The sequence below is a fragment of the Parasteatoda tepidariorum genome, chromosome 8, assembly GCF_982258835.1.
Source record: "Parasteatoda tepidariorum strain Cologne lab strain chromosome 8, Ptep-v5.0, whole genome shotgun sequence".
Lineage (NCBI taxonomy): Eukaryota > Metazoa > Arthropoda > Arachnida > Araneae > Theridiidae > Parasteatoda > Parasteatoda tepidariorum.
This window is the reverse complement of record NC_141762.1, coordinates 101,354,252-101,365,944: the sequence shown is the minus strand read 5'-3', so window position 1 is coordinate 101,365,944 and position 11,693 is coordinate 101,354,252. Positions and strand designations below refer to the sequence as shown.

Sequence of the window (11,693 nt, the reverse complement as noted above, 5' to 3'; positions counted from 1 at the left end):
GGCTGTTTGGCAACTACAGGATTCCAATCATTTTTAGTCAGCAAAAACATGCATATCACAAACCACCTTTCTTGCTAACATGGCATAACCTTAGAGAGGCTCTCCTGGTTTTTGACTTTTAATGCAGTTATATAAATTTAGGATTAATTCAAATAGAGGGTGTAACTTTGCATAAAGCTAAATTTATGTTTTACTTCATTTCATAACATTTTGAGTACAAAATTATTTCAAAATCAAAAAAAGAATGAACCTATGAGGGGAAACATAATTTTAAAAATATCCCTCCTTCCCCTTGTGAGCAAAATTATGCAAATCACAAACCCTTAACCCCACTCATTAGATGCTTTATTATCTTTGAATGACCTTTTATACAGCTCTTTTTCTTTTGTTTGAGATCAACTTACCAATTAAAAAAAATACTAATAGGGCTCAAAATTGTTCTTAATTAGTAAACATTTCTATAAATGTCCTGAAATTTTTTATACATTCCAAATTTTTGTTAAAGTTAGCAGCAAGAAATATTATGTATCTAAGAAAGAACTGAAGAAATTTCAAATTCAGAAATTTTGTTTTATGCCATGAAACACAAGTATGTAACAAAAGAAACACCTAAGTCTTCATAGTGTGTCAAGTATGGTATTACTTTATTTCCTTTGTGTTAGAGACAATTACCCTTGATTTGATGGTATAGAACATTCCATGTGGGAGAAATATATAAAAAGCTCTTATATCTCTTTTCTCCCATCACTATATCATTATCATACTCTACTGATTTTTACAAGAGAATCCTCATGTTTTATCAATACTTATTGATTTTCCGTATTTATACTATTTTATCCCACTTATATATATATATATATATGCATAAACATTGTAAGTTTGTAGTGTGGCCGGTGCTTCTTGAAAAAGATACAGGAAAATGCAGGAATTATAATATAATTTTATTAAAGTAAGGGCCAGAGCCCCATAGTGACAACCTTACATGCTGGGTGGATAGGTAGAGAATAGCACATTTGACCGTGGAAAGAGGGTTTTTATATCTTTCTGGACAATGTATTTAAATATTAATAGGTCTCAGTAGCGTGGGACTGATCAATTTCCCAAGCTACTAAAGCCACATCATCACATTTTTTGAGATCATTAGATCAGTATTATTACTTTCTTGTGGGAAAGGTTTTAAACTTTTGCGCGTTAGATACAAGCACTATTTATGGATTAGATTTAAAATATAATTCTTTTAACATTACATAATATATATATATATATTTACATACACAGTTAAATCTGTATATATATATCAAACCTGTATATTTCTAAAACCTGTATATCTTAAATTTCTAAAATTCCTCACATTTAATGTTTAAAATCAATGTATTTTCCATGGCTCTCTTATCTCGAAATTTTTCTCTCAAAACACCTGTTTCTCCAATTTTTAATAATCGAGCACAAATGTCCAAACAACATAACAAAGATGGTTAGACCTCAAAAATCTTTTAAATTTTTTTTTTTTTTTACAGTGTTAAAGATACAGAAATGCCTGTATTTTTCTACTAAAAACAATTAAAGCACTTTTAATCAAATTTCTTAACTAAATTTTAATTTTTTTTAAAGTACTCTATAACTAGAAACCTCTTTATCTCCAATTTTTTGCCTTTCCTATGAGGTTCGAGATGAACAAGTCCGACTGTGTATATATATATATATATATATATATAAACAAGAAATTTTTGAAAGAAAAATCTGAGTTTTCTTAAAAATGCTTCTTTTTTTTGTTTTTTTGTTGCTTAAGTGCAGGAACTACTAAAATTATTACCAATTGTATATCTGCAAATTCACATTGGTATCCTGAAAATTGCTCCCAATACAGAATCAGCATCCTTAAATTTGGCAAAAATTTAGTTCTTAATTTTTATATTCTGCATTGTACTAAAGATGTTGTTATTTTTAAAGCTGCCCAAGACCAAGAAGAGGTTGAAGCTATGAAAAGTCCTTGCAAACCCAAATCTCAATCAAGCAGCTCAGAGACAGGTACTCCCAAAACTCCAAAAAGTGCTGCTAAGTTTGAAGGAATAAAATTCTTTGGGCCAAATTTCAGTATTGAAGGTTTGTATTGTTTGTTCTTCGCTTCACATTTCATTACTATCATTATTTTTCTGTGTATGTTACTTGAATTTCCTGTTTTTAAACTCTATATTTCTTGTTCTTGATCTCTTTGAATTGTGTGTTCTTTTGCACTTAGGTTCATAATTTCTATATTTCATATTGAAATTATACATTCATAAATTCTATATTTCTTATTTCTCTTGTTCTATATTTTTTTAAATATCCTGAAAGTAAATTTTTTTTTACTTTCAGAAAGCGAACTTCTGAATTTTAACATTGTATTTAGATTTATTTTCATGGAATTAATTTAAATGTTAGTTTAAAAATAATTCAACAATAAATCTTCTTTAATTTTTATATTACTTTAGGCAAAATGTCAAGGGCATAATACTATAGGTTGTGTTCCCCTACATAAAATAAATGTATGGTATAAAATATTAGCGAATTGCATCTGTAAAATAGGCATATTCATATGTGTAAAAAATTATTTTTATGTTAGTCAGACAATGTTTAAATTTTACATCAAGTATAAAACTCACTGTGGTTATGAGATACTTATATATATATATATATATATATATATATATATATATATATATATATATATATATATATATATATATATATATATATATATATATATATAAAGAATTACTATTAATTTAATGGTCAGATAAATCTAAGATGCTATCTTAATGATTTGAGAAGTAGATTTGCTAAATATTGATTGTAGATGACCTGTAGAATTACAAAATTACACACAGAGGGCTTACAGAGAAAAATGAGAATATTTTGTTTCCAACAAGTGTCTATTTTTAATAGTAACCACTTTTTCAAAAAATGACAATTCTAAACTATTAAAAAAACAAACTTGATGTTATTCATGTAAAGAAGTCCTAGTGAAGTATTCTCGGAATACAGTTAAACACTACACGGTTCATTTCTAAAATGAAAGAAAAATGTTATATATCAACTCTCCAAGAAGGTTTATATAAAATATACGTATTGTATGTAAAATTGTTTAAAAAATAATTAAATACAAAATTGCTTATATAAAATTGTAAGTTTTCAAGTAATGAAATTCAGAATGAGTTTTTGAACCTGTAATGTACCATAAAGTTTAAGTCTGTTGACAAACATAAAATTTACTTGTTACGAAATAAATCTAAATTGATTGTATTCATGATTATGAAATTATATTAATTCGATTACTTTTAAACATTGTTGTCCATATCTTCAAAATAATAAATATTGTGAACATTACATTAAAAGTTATACTTTTTTTGTACCGCAATATGTAATTAAATATATTAATAATTAAACTTTCAGAAATCACAAAAGGAGTTTATATTTGGTGCTCATTCTTAAATTCTTTGTATTAAAGTGCTCATAACTTATTTGTAACTACTATCGAACCTCGTAAATGTGAAATTGGCAAGAGTATCATAATAATTTCATGTTAACCAAATTTCGTTTTATCCGATACATTATGAAAACAATTTATTTTGTATTATTAATACATATTATGTACTACATTAATGTGTGCAAATAATTCTATTATGAACCTAACAAATTAGAATAAGTTGCAAAGTTCGAACTACTTTATTAAACTATTTTACTTACTTGCCCATCTGCTGCTTTTAACAATTTAAGAAAATAGAAATAGCATTCCTCAAAATGAATGATTTCATTCATCATCATCAATATATAATTACTATACTATCATACCTAATTATTTATTATCTGTGCTGTATCGTAAGAGGTAATCGGCTTGAAAATTTAATGTTAAACATGTAAAATACCAGGGCTGATTGTGCTCCGGAAAAAATCCGGATTTCCGGATTTTTCGCTAACAGTGATCCGGAAGTTTCCGGAGATCGAAGGTCCAGACTTTTCAAAAAATTATTGATCACGGAATTTCTGGAAATCAAATTTTCAAAGGTGGAACTTAAAAACGCAGTTTATTTTATTTGTTTGTAAAGGTGAGCCAGAGAGATACTTTATAAGCTTATATTCATGATTAATATCTATTTTTTTTATCAGTAAATAGTTATTATAATCATAAACTCAAGGAAGAAAAACATATTTGTAAATTTTAATTACTTCTCCAGGTCATCATAGGTATGTGTAAATGGTATAGGTATGTGTAACTCAAGAAATTTTCCGGAATTTTGACTTGGACTCACAATCACCCCTGAAATACACAGGGGTCTGTCTAGGGTTTTTTGAGAGGCACCTATTTTATGAAAATTGAAAATTATATTAAAAAACCAACACAAAAATATGGTAAAGTAAGAAAATATTATCATAAATTGTCACTACGAATAAAAATCATTTATGACTGGTAAATTTTTATATATTTTTCCCCATATATTAAAAAATTTTGCTATTGTAAAATTTTGGGCTTAAAATTGTATCCAAATTTGAAAATCAATGTCCATAGTTAGATTTCAACTTGAATTTAATTCAGGGTTCCCACGGTTCTTAAAAGTCCTTAAGAACTGCTTAATTTTTATTTTGGAAACTAAGGGTCCTTAAAACTACTTAATTTTGATACAAAGTTTTTAAAAGTCCTTAATTTCAAAAATATTTAAAATTTTTATTCCTGTTTACTAAATTAGAATGTATGATTTTCTTCTAACAAGAAAGTTAAATATTTGGTTACTATTTATAGTTTGTTTTGTTGCAAAGAAAATTTTTTTTTTTTAAAGTTTTGGATTGTTACACTATTATTTTTATTAGTTAAGGATAAGCAAAATCTATCTTACATAAAAATCTAAATCTACTCAATTAAAAGATTCCAAACTTTTTGTTATTAATGTCTATTAAAATCAATTTCAAACTTAGATTTTAACTATAATTTTATTCAGTTAACATTGCAACTTAATATACTGTTTTCTTTATTCAAATTATTATTGCTTTAAAATTAATTCATACTTTTTGCCAGATTGTTTAGTAATACTATGTAAAGTTAATTCCCAATAACAGTTTTGTCTGAAATTATTTTATGTAAAGCTCACCATAAAAGTAAATATAAAAAATGGTTAAGTTACATACTGTTTTCAATAAGTTTTTCATAAAAATGGTTTCCTGATAAGGTGATATTACAGGATTACTTTATAATAAAAGAATACCACTTTCAGTTTTAATCTGTTAATTTGCAATAAATAGAATATCAAATCATAATAATCATAGAGAATAATATTAAGAATGAATTAAGTTAAGCCTAGTGAAGAAAAGTGGAATGATTTAAGGTGCTTAGATATTAGTATGGCCTGTTTTTACTTGAAATAGGACCATAGTTAAGAAAACTACTCTCATGCCTAACTCTAATTCAACTTTTTAGTATTAATTCTTTTAATATATACTCTTATGAATGAAACATTTTATTAATAGAAAATAAAGATTTTTTTTGGTGTAACTGAGTATTTAGCAAGATAGGCCTACAACTGAATATGTGATGCATGTCTCGTAGCAGAAAAAAAAAACTTTTTACAATAATTTTTTTAATGTTCTCACATTTCTTCAATTATTCTTTTTTTAAAAAGTAAAAATTTGTAAAAAGAAATTGCAAATCTTAATTTCTGCACGTAATTCAATTTGAATGAAATCATTAAAAATGAAATACAGATTAGTTTCATAGATGTTAACCCTCAACAATCAGAAAATATTTTTAAAAAAACTGATCCAGGTTTGCTAAAATTGCCTGGTACTACTTTGGCGAGCCCTGTTATTTAATACAATTACATCTGTACTTAGATTGTAATAAAATGGTTTTTTATTATTTCTTTATTTATTGATTTTCTTTTATAAGAAAGGTAAATAATTGGCACTGTCACTGAGGGTATATTCGATGCTAAACAATCATACCATTTTTTAGGGTACTTAATTTTTCAAAAAGTCCTTAATTTTTTCTTTGTTCAAAGAGTGGGAACCCTGTAGTAAAAACATGTATTTACTAGCACTAAAAGTTTTTTTTATTATAAGAACATCTTCAGCTAGGTCAGACAGAAAAAAGATTCACAAGGAGAAAAATGTTTCATAAAAAATAAGGGTTTGTTAAAATAAATTTACAATAGTGTTTAAGATAAAGTTCAAATGTTTAGAATAATCTTCGAATTTTGACTTTCTGTATAGTTTATAGAGGGAGAGCCTCGTTGTTTCATTTTAAAAAACTCTGCAAAAGAAAAAAAAAACTCGCTTTAATGTGGCTAAGCGACCAGTTAGGCTTACCACATTGCACCAGCTGACTAACCACTTGCTACCTTTTTGTAAAAGACAGCTGGCAGAAAAGCTCCTCTCTTCTGTAGATTGCAATGAGAACTTGTTTTTTTTTTTTTTAAAAAAGTGTTTTGTGAAACTACAGTTTTTCCCTAATGTGAATTTGAGAAGGTACCAATAATCGGTACTAAATTTACCCTAGACAGACCCTTGATACAACATTAATTGATTCCTGTGACCAAACGTGTGTTTCATGGAAAGTGATATTTCACTTTAACCCGTTTCGCGTTAGTGAGGCAGGGGTCCGTTAACGGACCCTTCACAAAATAGGTTTTCATAAAAACGGACCCTTCACAAAATATTTTAACTTAAAAACGGACCCTTCACAAAATGATTTTTCTTTTAATCGGACCTTTCACAAATTTGTTTATCTTCATTATTGTTTTGTTAATCGAATAAACCCTTCCCAAGGATGAAAACAAGAAAGACAGATGTAAACGAATTAAGTTATGTCTTCGTCAGATGCTTCTTCCTTTATTCATCCGAAATGAATATTCTGCGTTCAGCAGTGTAGGCTAAATACCAAATATCTGTATGTTGCATCTCTAATTTAATTGCTGTTTATTGCTGTTTATTTTTGAGAAATTAATTTTTCTTAATTATGCTTTTACAGTGTTGAGCATAATCTTGTATCTCTTTACAATTTAAAAACTCCTTGAAGAAGTTTTTTACAATAACAGGACCCCATTTGCACAAATTCACAAAAGCAGGACCCTGGTTGAAGGAATGTCACTTAACGTTTATTTTATATTCACAAATTATGAGTAAATTTTTCACAATTTTTCAAAAATGGACCTTTCGCAAAATGTCTGGACAGACCCCTGACTGTATTAAAATTGCATCACATTATGCAAAAATACAATCCTTACTTATAATGTTTACACTTTCAGAATTCACGGAGGCAGATATATCTGGCGCTCATTCTCCGAGAACTCCTAAAACACCGAATGATGGAGAGAAAGGTCTGTCTTCACAGAGGAGAATTCTGGACACAAGAAGGAGCTTGGTAATGCAGCTGCTGAAAGATGTTGGCTTATTTCCTACAGGTGAGTTAATTTTTTTCCATTGTTGCCAACTCTACTGAAAATTCTTCTGGTTTTTTGTAGATTTTCGAAAATTCCCTAAAACTGAGTAAGTTTCCTAAAAAAATCCCCATTGAAATAAAATTTTTGTACATATTATATTTTGCTTGCTTAAATATTTAAATATGTGTTACTAATACATAATGAAGCGAACCTCATTTATATAAATTCGATCAAAACTTTTCTTGTTCTAAAATGTTCAGCTTATTTTTATTCAGAACCTTTTTATATTAATTAAAAAAATCTTCTAAGTATCTTTAATAAATTTAATGCCTTTTAATATTCAAAATTATGAATATACATAATATTACAAGTATGTTTAATGTTTATCATAACTGAAAAATATAAGTTTTTCTATTTTGATGCCCATGAAAATCCCTAATATTCCCTATGTGTAAAATTTTTAGTACATTATGCGACAATTATCAGGAAAATTAAATTTCGTAAAATCTACTGGATTTTTCCCTATCCATGTTGCTAGCTTTGCATTTCCAATAATTTAGAAACATTTAGGATTAAGTAGCTAGCATAGTAGCTGAATTGATGAGAATTTTTATAGGTTTTAATTAGTGAAGCCATTGCTATTATCATGGGTGAGTTTTTTCCGCTTTTAAGCAAAATTTTACTTTTTTTTTTCCAATTTATTTAAATGAAAATTTCTGCTTTTTCAAAGGAAGTTCTACTTTTTCAAGCTCCATTCCCCTCCCCCCCCCCAAAAAAAAACTCATTTTTCTCCTATATAAATGTGATTAAAATTATTCATGCGATTTCAAAGTACACATCGTGATTTTTAATCGCTAGTTTTAAAATTATTTATCGCTATAAATATTCACGTGATTTAAAAATCTAACATCAAGATTCGTATGCACACAATTTTTTTAAAAAAAAATTGTGCATCATTCACACTTCACAATTTGAATTCATGCTATTTAAAAGTACATATCGCAATACTTATTCACGCAGTTTAAAAATTATGCATCATGTTCTGTTCTCATGATATTTAAAATTGCACATCACCCATTCATATTCATGTAATTTAAAAACCTCACATCTGGATTCATATTAACGAAATTAAAAAATCACCCACTGAAATTTTTACTCTCACAATTAAAATAAAAAAAATCATGCACCAAAATATTTTATTATAACTGATAATATTCTGCAGATATATTCTTAATAATATTCGTCCTACATAATCTTGCACAAATTTCAGGTATTTTTACAATTATTCAAAAAAGTGTTATCCACATAAAATTTTCATTTTCATCTTTTTTGGTTTTTTACGAAACTCATCCCTGTATTAGGGTTGCCACAGGCGACTAAAATGCAATCTGACCTGAGGCAACTTTTTTTGTCTGAAAAGACTAAAAAAAGTAACCATTTTCCAAAAAATTATTGTGTTATTAGACTATTGGGAGACTTTATTGTGCTCTTAGCGATGTTTTTTTTTAAAAGCATAAATTGGGATAACAACCTGCGGCCCGCAATAGCTTCTGAACATAATGAATTTTTTTTTCTTCAAAAAGACATTTGCACATTTTTGCGAAAATTTGCAAAAAATGCAAATTTGAGTCATCACTTTTCATTACGCTTAATTTGCACAGATTCTATTATGAGTCTTATTTTGTTTCTCGATCACCTTTTCAACGGTTACAGCTACAAAATTCTGCATGATTTTAAAAGACACAATTTTTAATACGATATTAAGGTGTGTGAATTTTTGAATTTGAATTATCACTTTTCACAATATATATAAATTTGCTAAATCAATTATTGGTTGAACTGAAATTTCTATAGAAAAAGTGTTTTTTTAATAGAAAAATATTTTTTTGAGTGATTGCTAGTAATTAAAAGTATTTAATTTTCTGCAAATATACAAATGTTTTTGATATAAAAATTTAATGCTGGAACATTAATGTTTACATAAAAATTATCATATTTGCCACCAACTTGACTGAATGGATCATGGTATATAACAATTACCTAAGTCATTTAATAAAATTTTAGTCATATTTTTGTTCTTATTTAGGCAACTATTTTCATAGTTTTTGGCAACTATTTTCATGCTTTAGGCTACTAAAAGCAACTATATTCATTTTCTTCTGTGGCAACTATGCTGTATTGTAATTTTTTCTTTTATTTGTAAGCTTGCATTTCTTGATATATTTACACAATCTATTTAAATCATGTGTTCTATTTTTAGCACAAGAGACTGCTCAGTTCCAGCATGTCCACCAGGAAGCATTCCCCACCAAAAATACTCTGCAGTTAAAAATTCGTGAAGTACGACAGAAATTAATGGCCCAAAATTCTGGAACACCTCAACCCCCTACAACGCCCACTGGTGGCACCAACGGGTGCGTGTCATCTCCATCTCCCCACACGCGACCTGACATTGTGGACGCCGTGTCCCGCCCTACTACGAGTTCTCAGAAATTTTTAGCCCCTGGTCCCGTCGTCGTGAACAGCAAGAATCGTCCACCCCTGATACCCTCTCCTTTGAGCGAGGAGACAAAGAACAGTTCTAGCTTGCTTCATGAAAAACTAACAGAATCATCATCATCAGTGTGCTTGAACGAGCAGAGCTGATAAAGCACTTTGCAAACCTGATTTTAGCTGCTGATAAACTAAACTAGTCATGTCACTTTTTAAGTGCTTATTTATCTGATGTATGAAATGACAATTTTAACATGTCTTATCACGTTATTTGAGTTAAAACAGGGTGTCTGGCAATTTGGAAAAGGTAGTTAGATTGCTAATTTCTATAAATAGCCCGGAAAATGATACATTTATAAGTCAAAGAAAATTTAAATTCCTGAGGAAAAAGAATTTTCCCTCATTGCAATTATCATTTTTTAAATTTTCAAGATGAAATGCTTTTACACTTTCTTGTGCATTTATTTATTTTCTCTCTCTAATCCTTGTGTAATCCAACTTGGTTAATTTGTTGTGCAATAAGAACCATATTTAGTCAATTTTTTCCCCCTTAATTGATACATATTTAGTATAAATGAGTATTATATGCTAGCAAATAAATATTAGAAAACATTATTTAAATAAAATTAAGTGAAGCACTCTACTACAGAATTGTTCATTAAATAATTTACTTAATTTGTTTTCTTATAAATATGTAAAAGCTAATTTCCTTTTTTTTTTTTTTTTTTTTTTTAAATATTAAGTTGATATTTTAATTTTGTTTTTTAGTGGAAGTGTAGCTAAAAATCTGACATTGTTTGAGTAGGTGCGCTTAAGGCTAAGTTTAAATTTGTGTGGTTTATTTAATACTGTTTAATAATTTACCAACTACAGTGAAAGCTTGACTATCCCAGATAGGCAATTCTAGCAAGATGAAAGTTTGATAATTGAGCACAAAAATTTTGGTTTTCTAAATTACCTTATTTTCTAAGTAATTACCTCACTTTATTGTTAATGCAATAATTATAATAATAAGAAAAAAAACTGAAGTTGCAAAATGAAAAAAAATAGATTTAAAAAAATTACTAATTTTTTTAAAGTTTGTTTAAATGATATCTTTCATGTAATTACATATGATTTGCTTATAAAACCAAAACTCTTGGTGTTCTTTATTTAAGTATTTACTGGAAAAAAATACCACTTTATTTTGACTACTTTCAAAAATTCTGCTTGCCATAAAAAAAAAAAAAAATTTTTTTTTAACCTATAGACTGTATTTTGTAATTTTTTTTTATCAGTAGTAGATCTGTAGATTGTAATTTTTTAAATCTGTAATAATCCCTGCAAATTCTGCCTTTAGGTTTGTCAAATTCTAGCTGGTTGGGCTTTTTAAAAATATTGTGTGTGCGTTTAATAAAGTGAGAGAAACTTAATCTGAAACTTTGCCAGGCACCTTGTTATACAATAGGATTATTCGCAGCAATCAAAAAAACATTATTTCTTGTTGTTGTTCTTATCTTATCTGATAGATTTATGGTTTTAAAAATCATTTGTTGTTTTTGTTGAGACATATCCACCTTCATTCATTTTTGTAAATACTCATTATTAATACTTGTTTTTATTTTTTAAATCAGGGATGCTAACTATTATTGATAGTTGTTATCTTAGTTGTTATTCTTCTAATTTTAACTTAGTGTTATAATTTTTAAGGCTCCTTGTTGTATACTCACTGTGACTTAGCTTCTTATGAATTTCAGTTACTTTAATTTCAAATGTCACACATATTTTATTATGAATTAATGACATAAATGA

At 27.7% G+C, this 11,693-nt stretch overlaps 1 protein-coding gene across 13 annotated transcripts in view; it reads left to right on the top strand.

Annotated features, from left to right (window-relative positions):
* LOC107457141 (protein capicua homolog) overlaps nucleotides 1-11,133 on the top strand; it is a 61,012-nt gene extending 49,879 nt beyond the window's left edge. For all 13 annotated transcript variants that reach the window (XM_087169529.1, XM_087169526.1, XM_087169528.1 and 10 more), the window contains exons 18-20: nucleotides 1,951-2,103; nucleotides 7,275-7,430; nucleotides 9,670-11,133. In XM_087169529.1, the coding sequence (XP_087025655.1) occupies nucleotides 1,951-2,103; nucleotides 7,275-7,430; nucleotides 9,670-10,055 (695 nt within the window). In that variant the 3' untranslated portion in view covers nucleotides 10,056-11,133. The remainder of the gene's footprint in view (nucleotides 1-1,950; nucleotides 2,104-7,274; nucleotides 7,431-9,669) is intronic.
* Nucleotides 11,134-11,693: the final 560 nt, after the last annotated feature.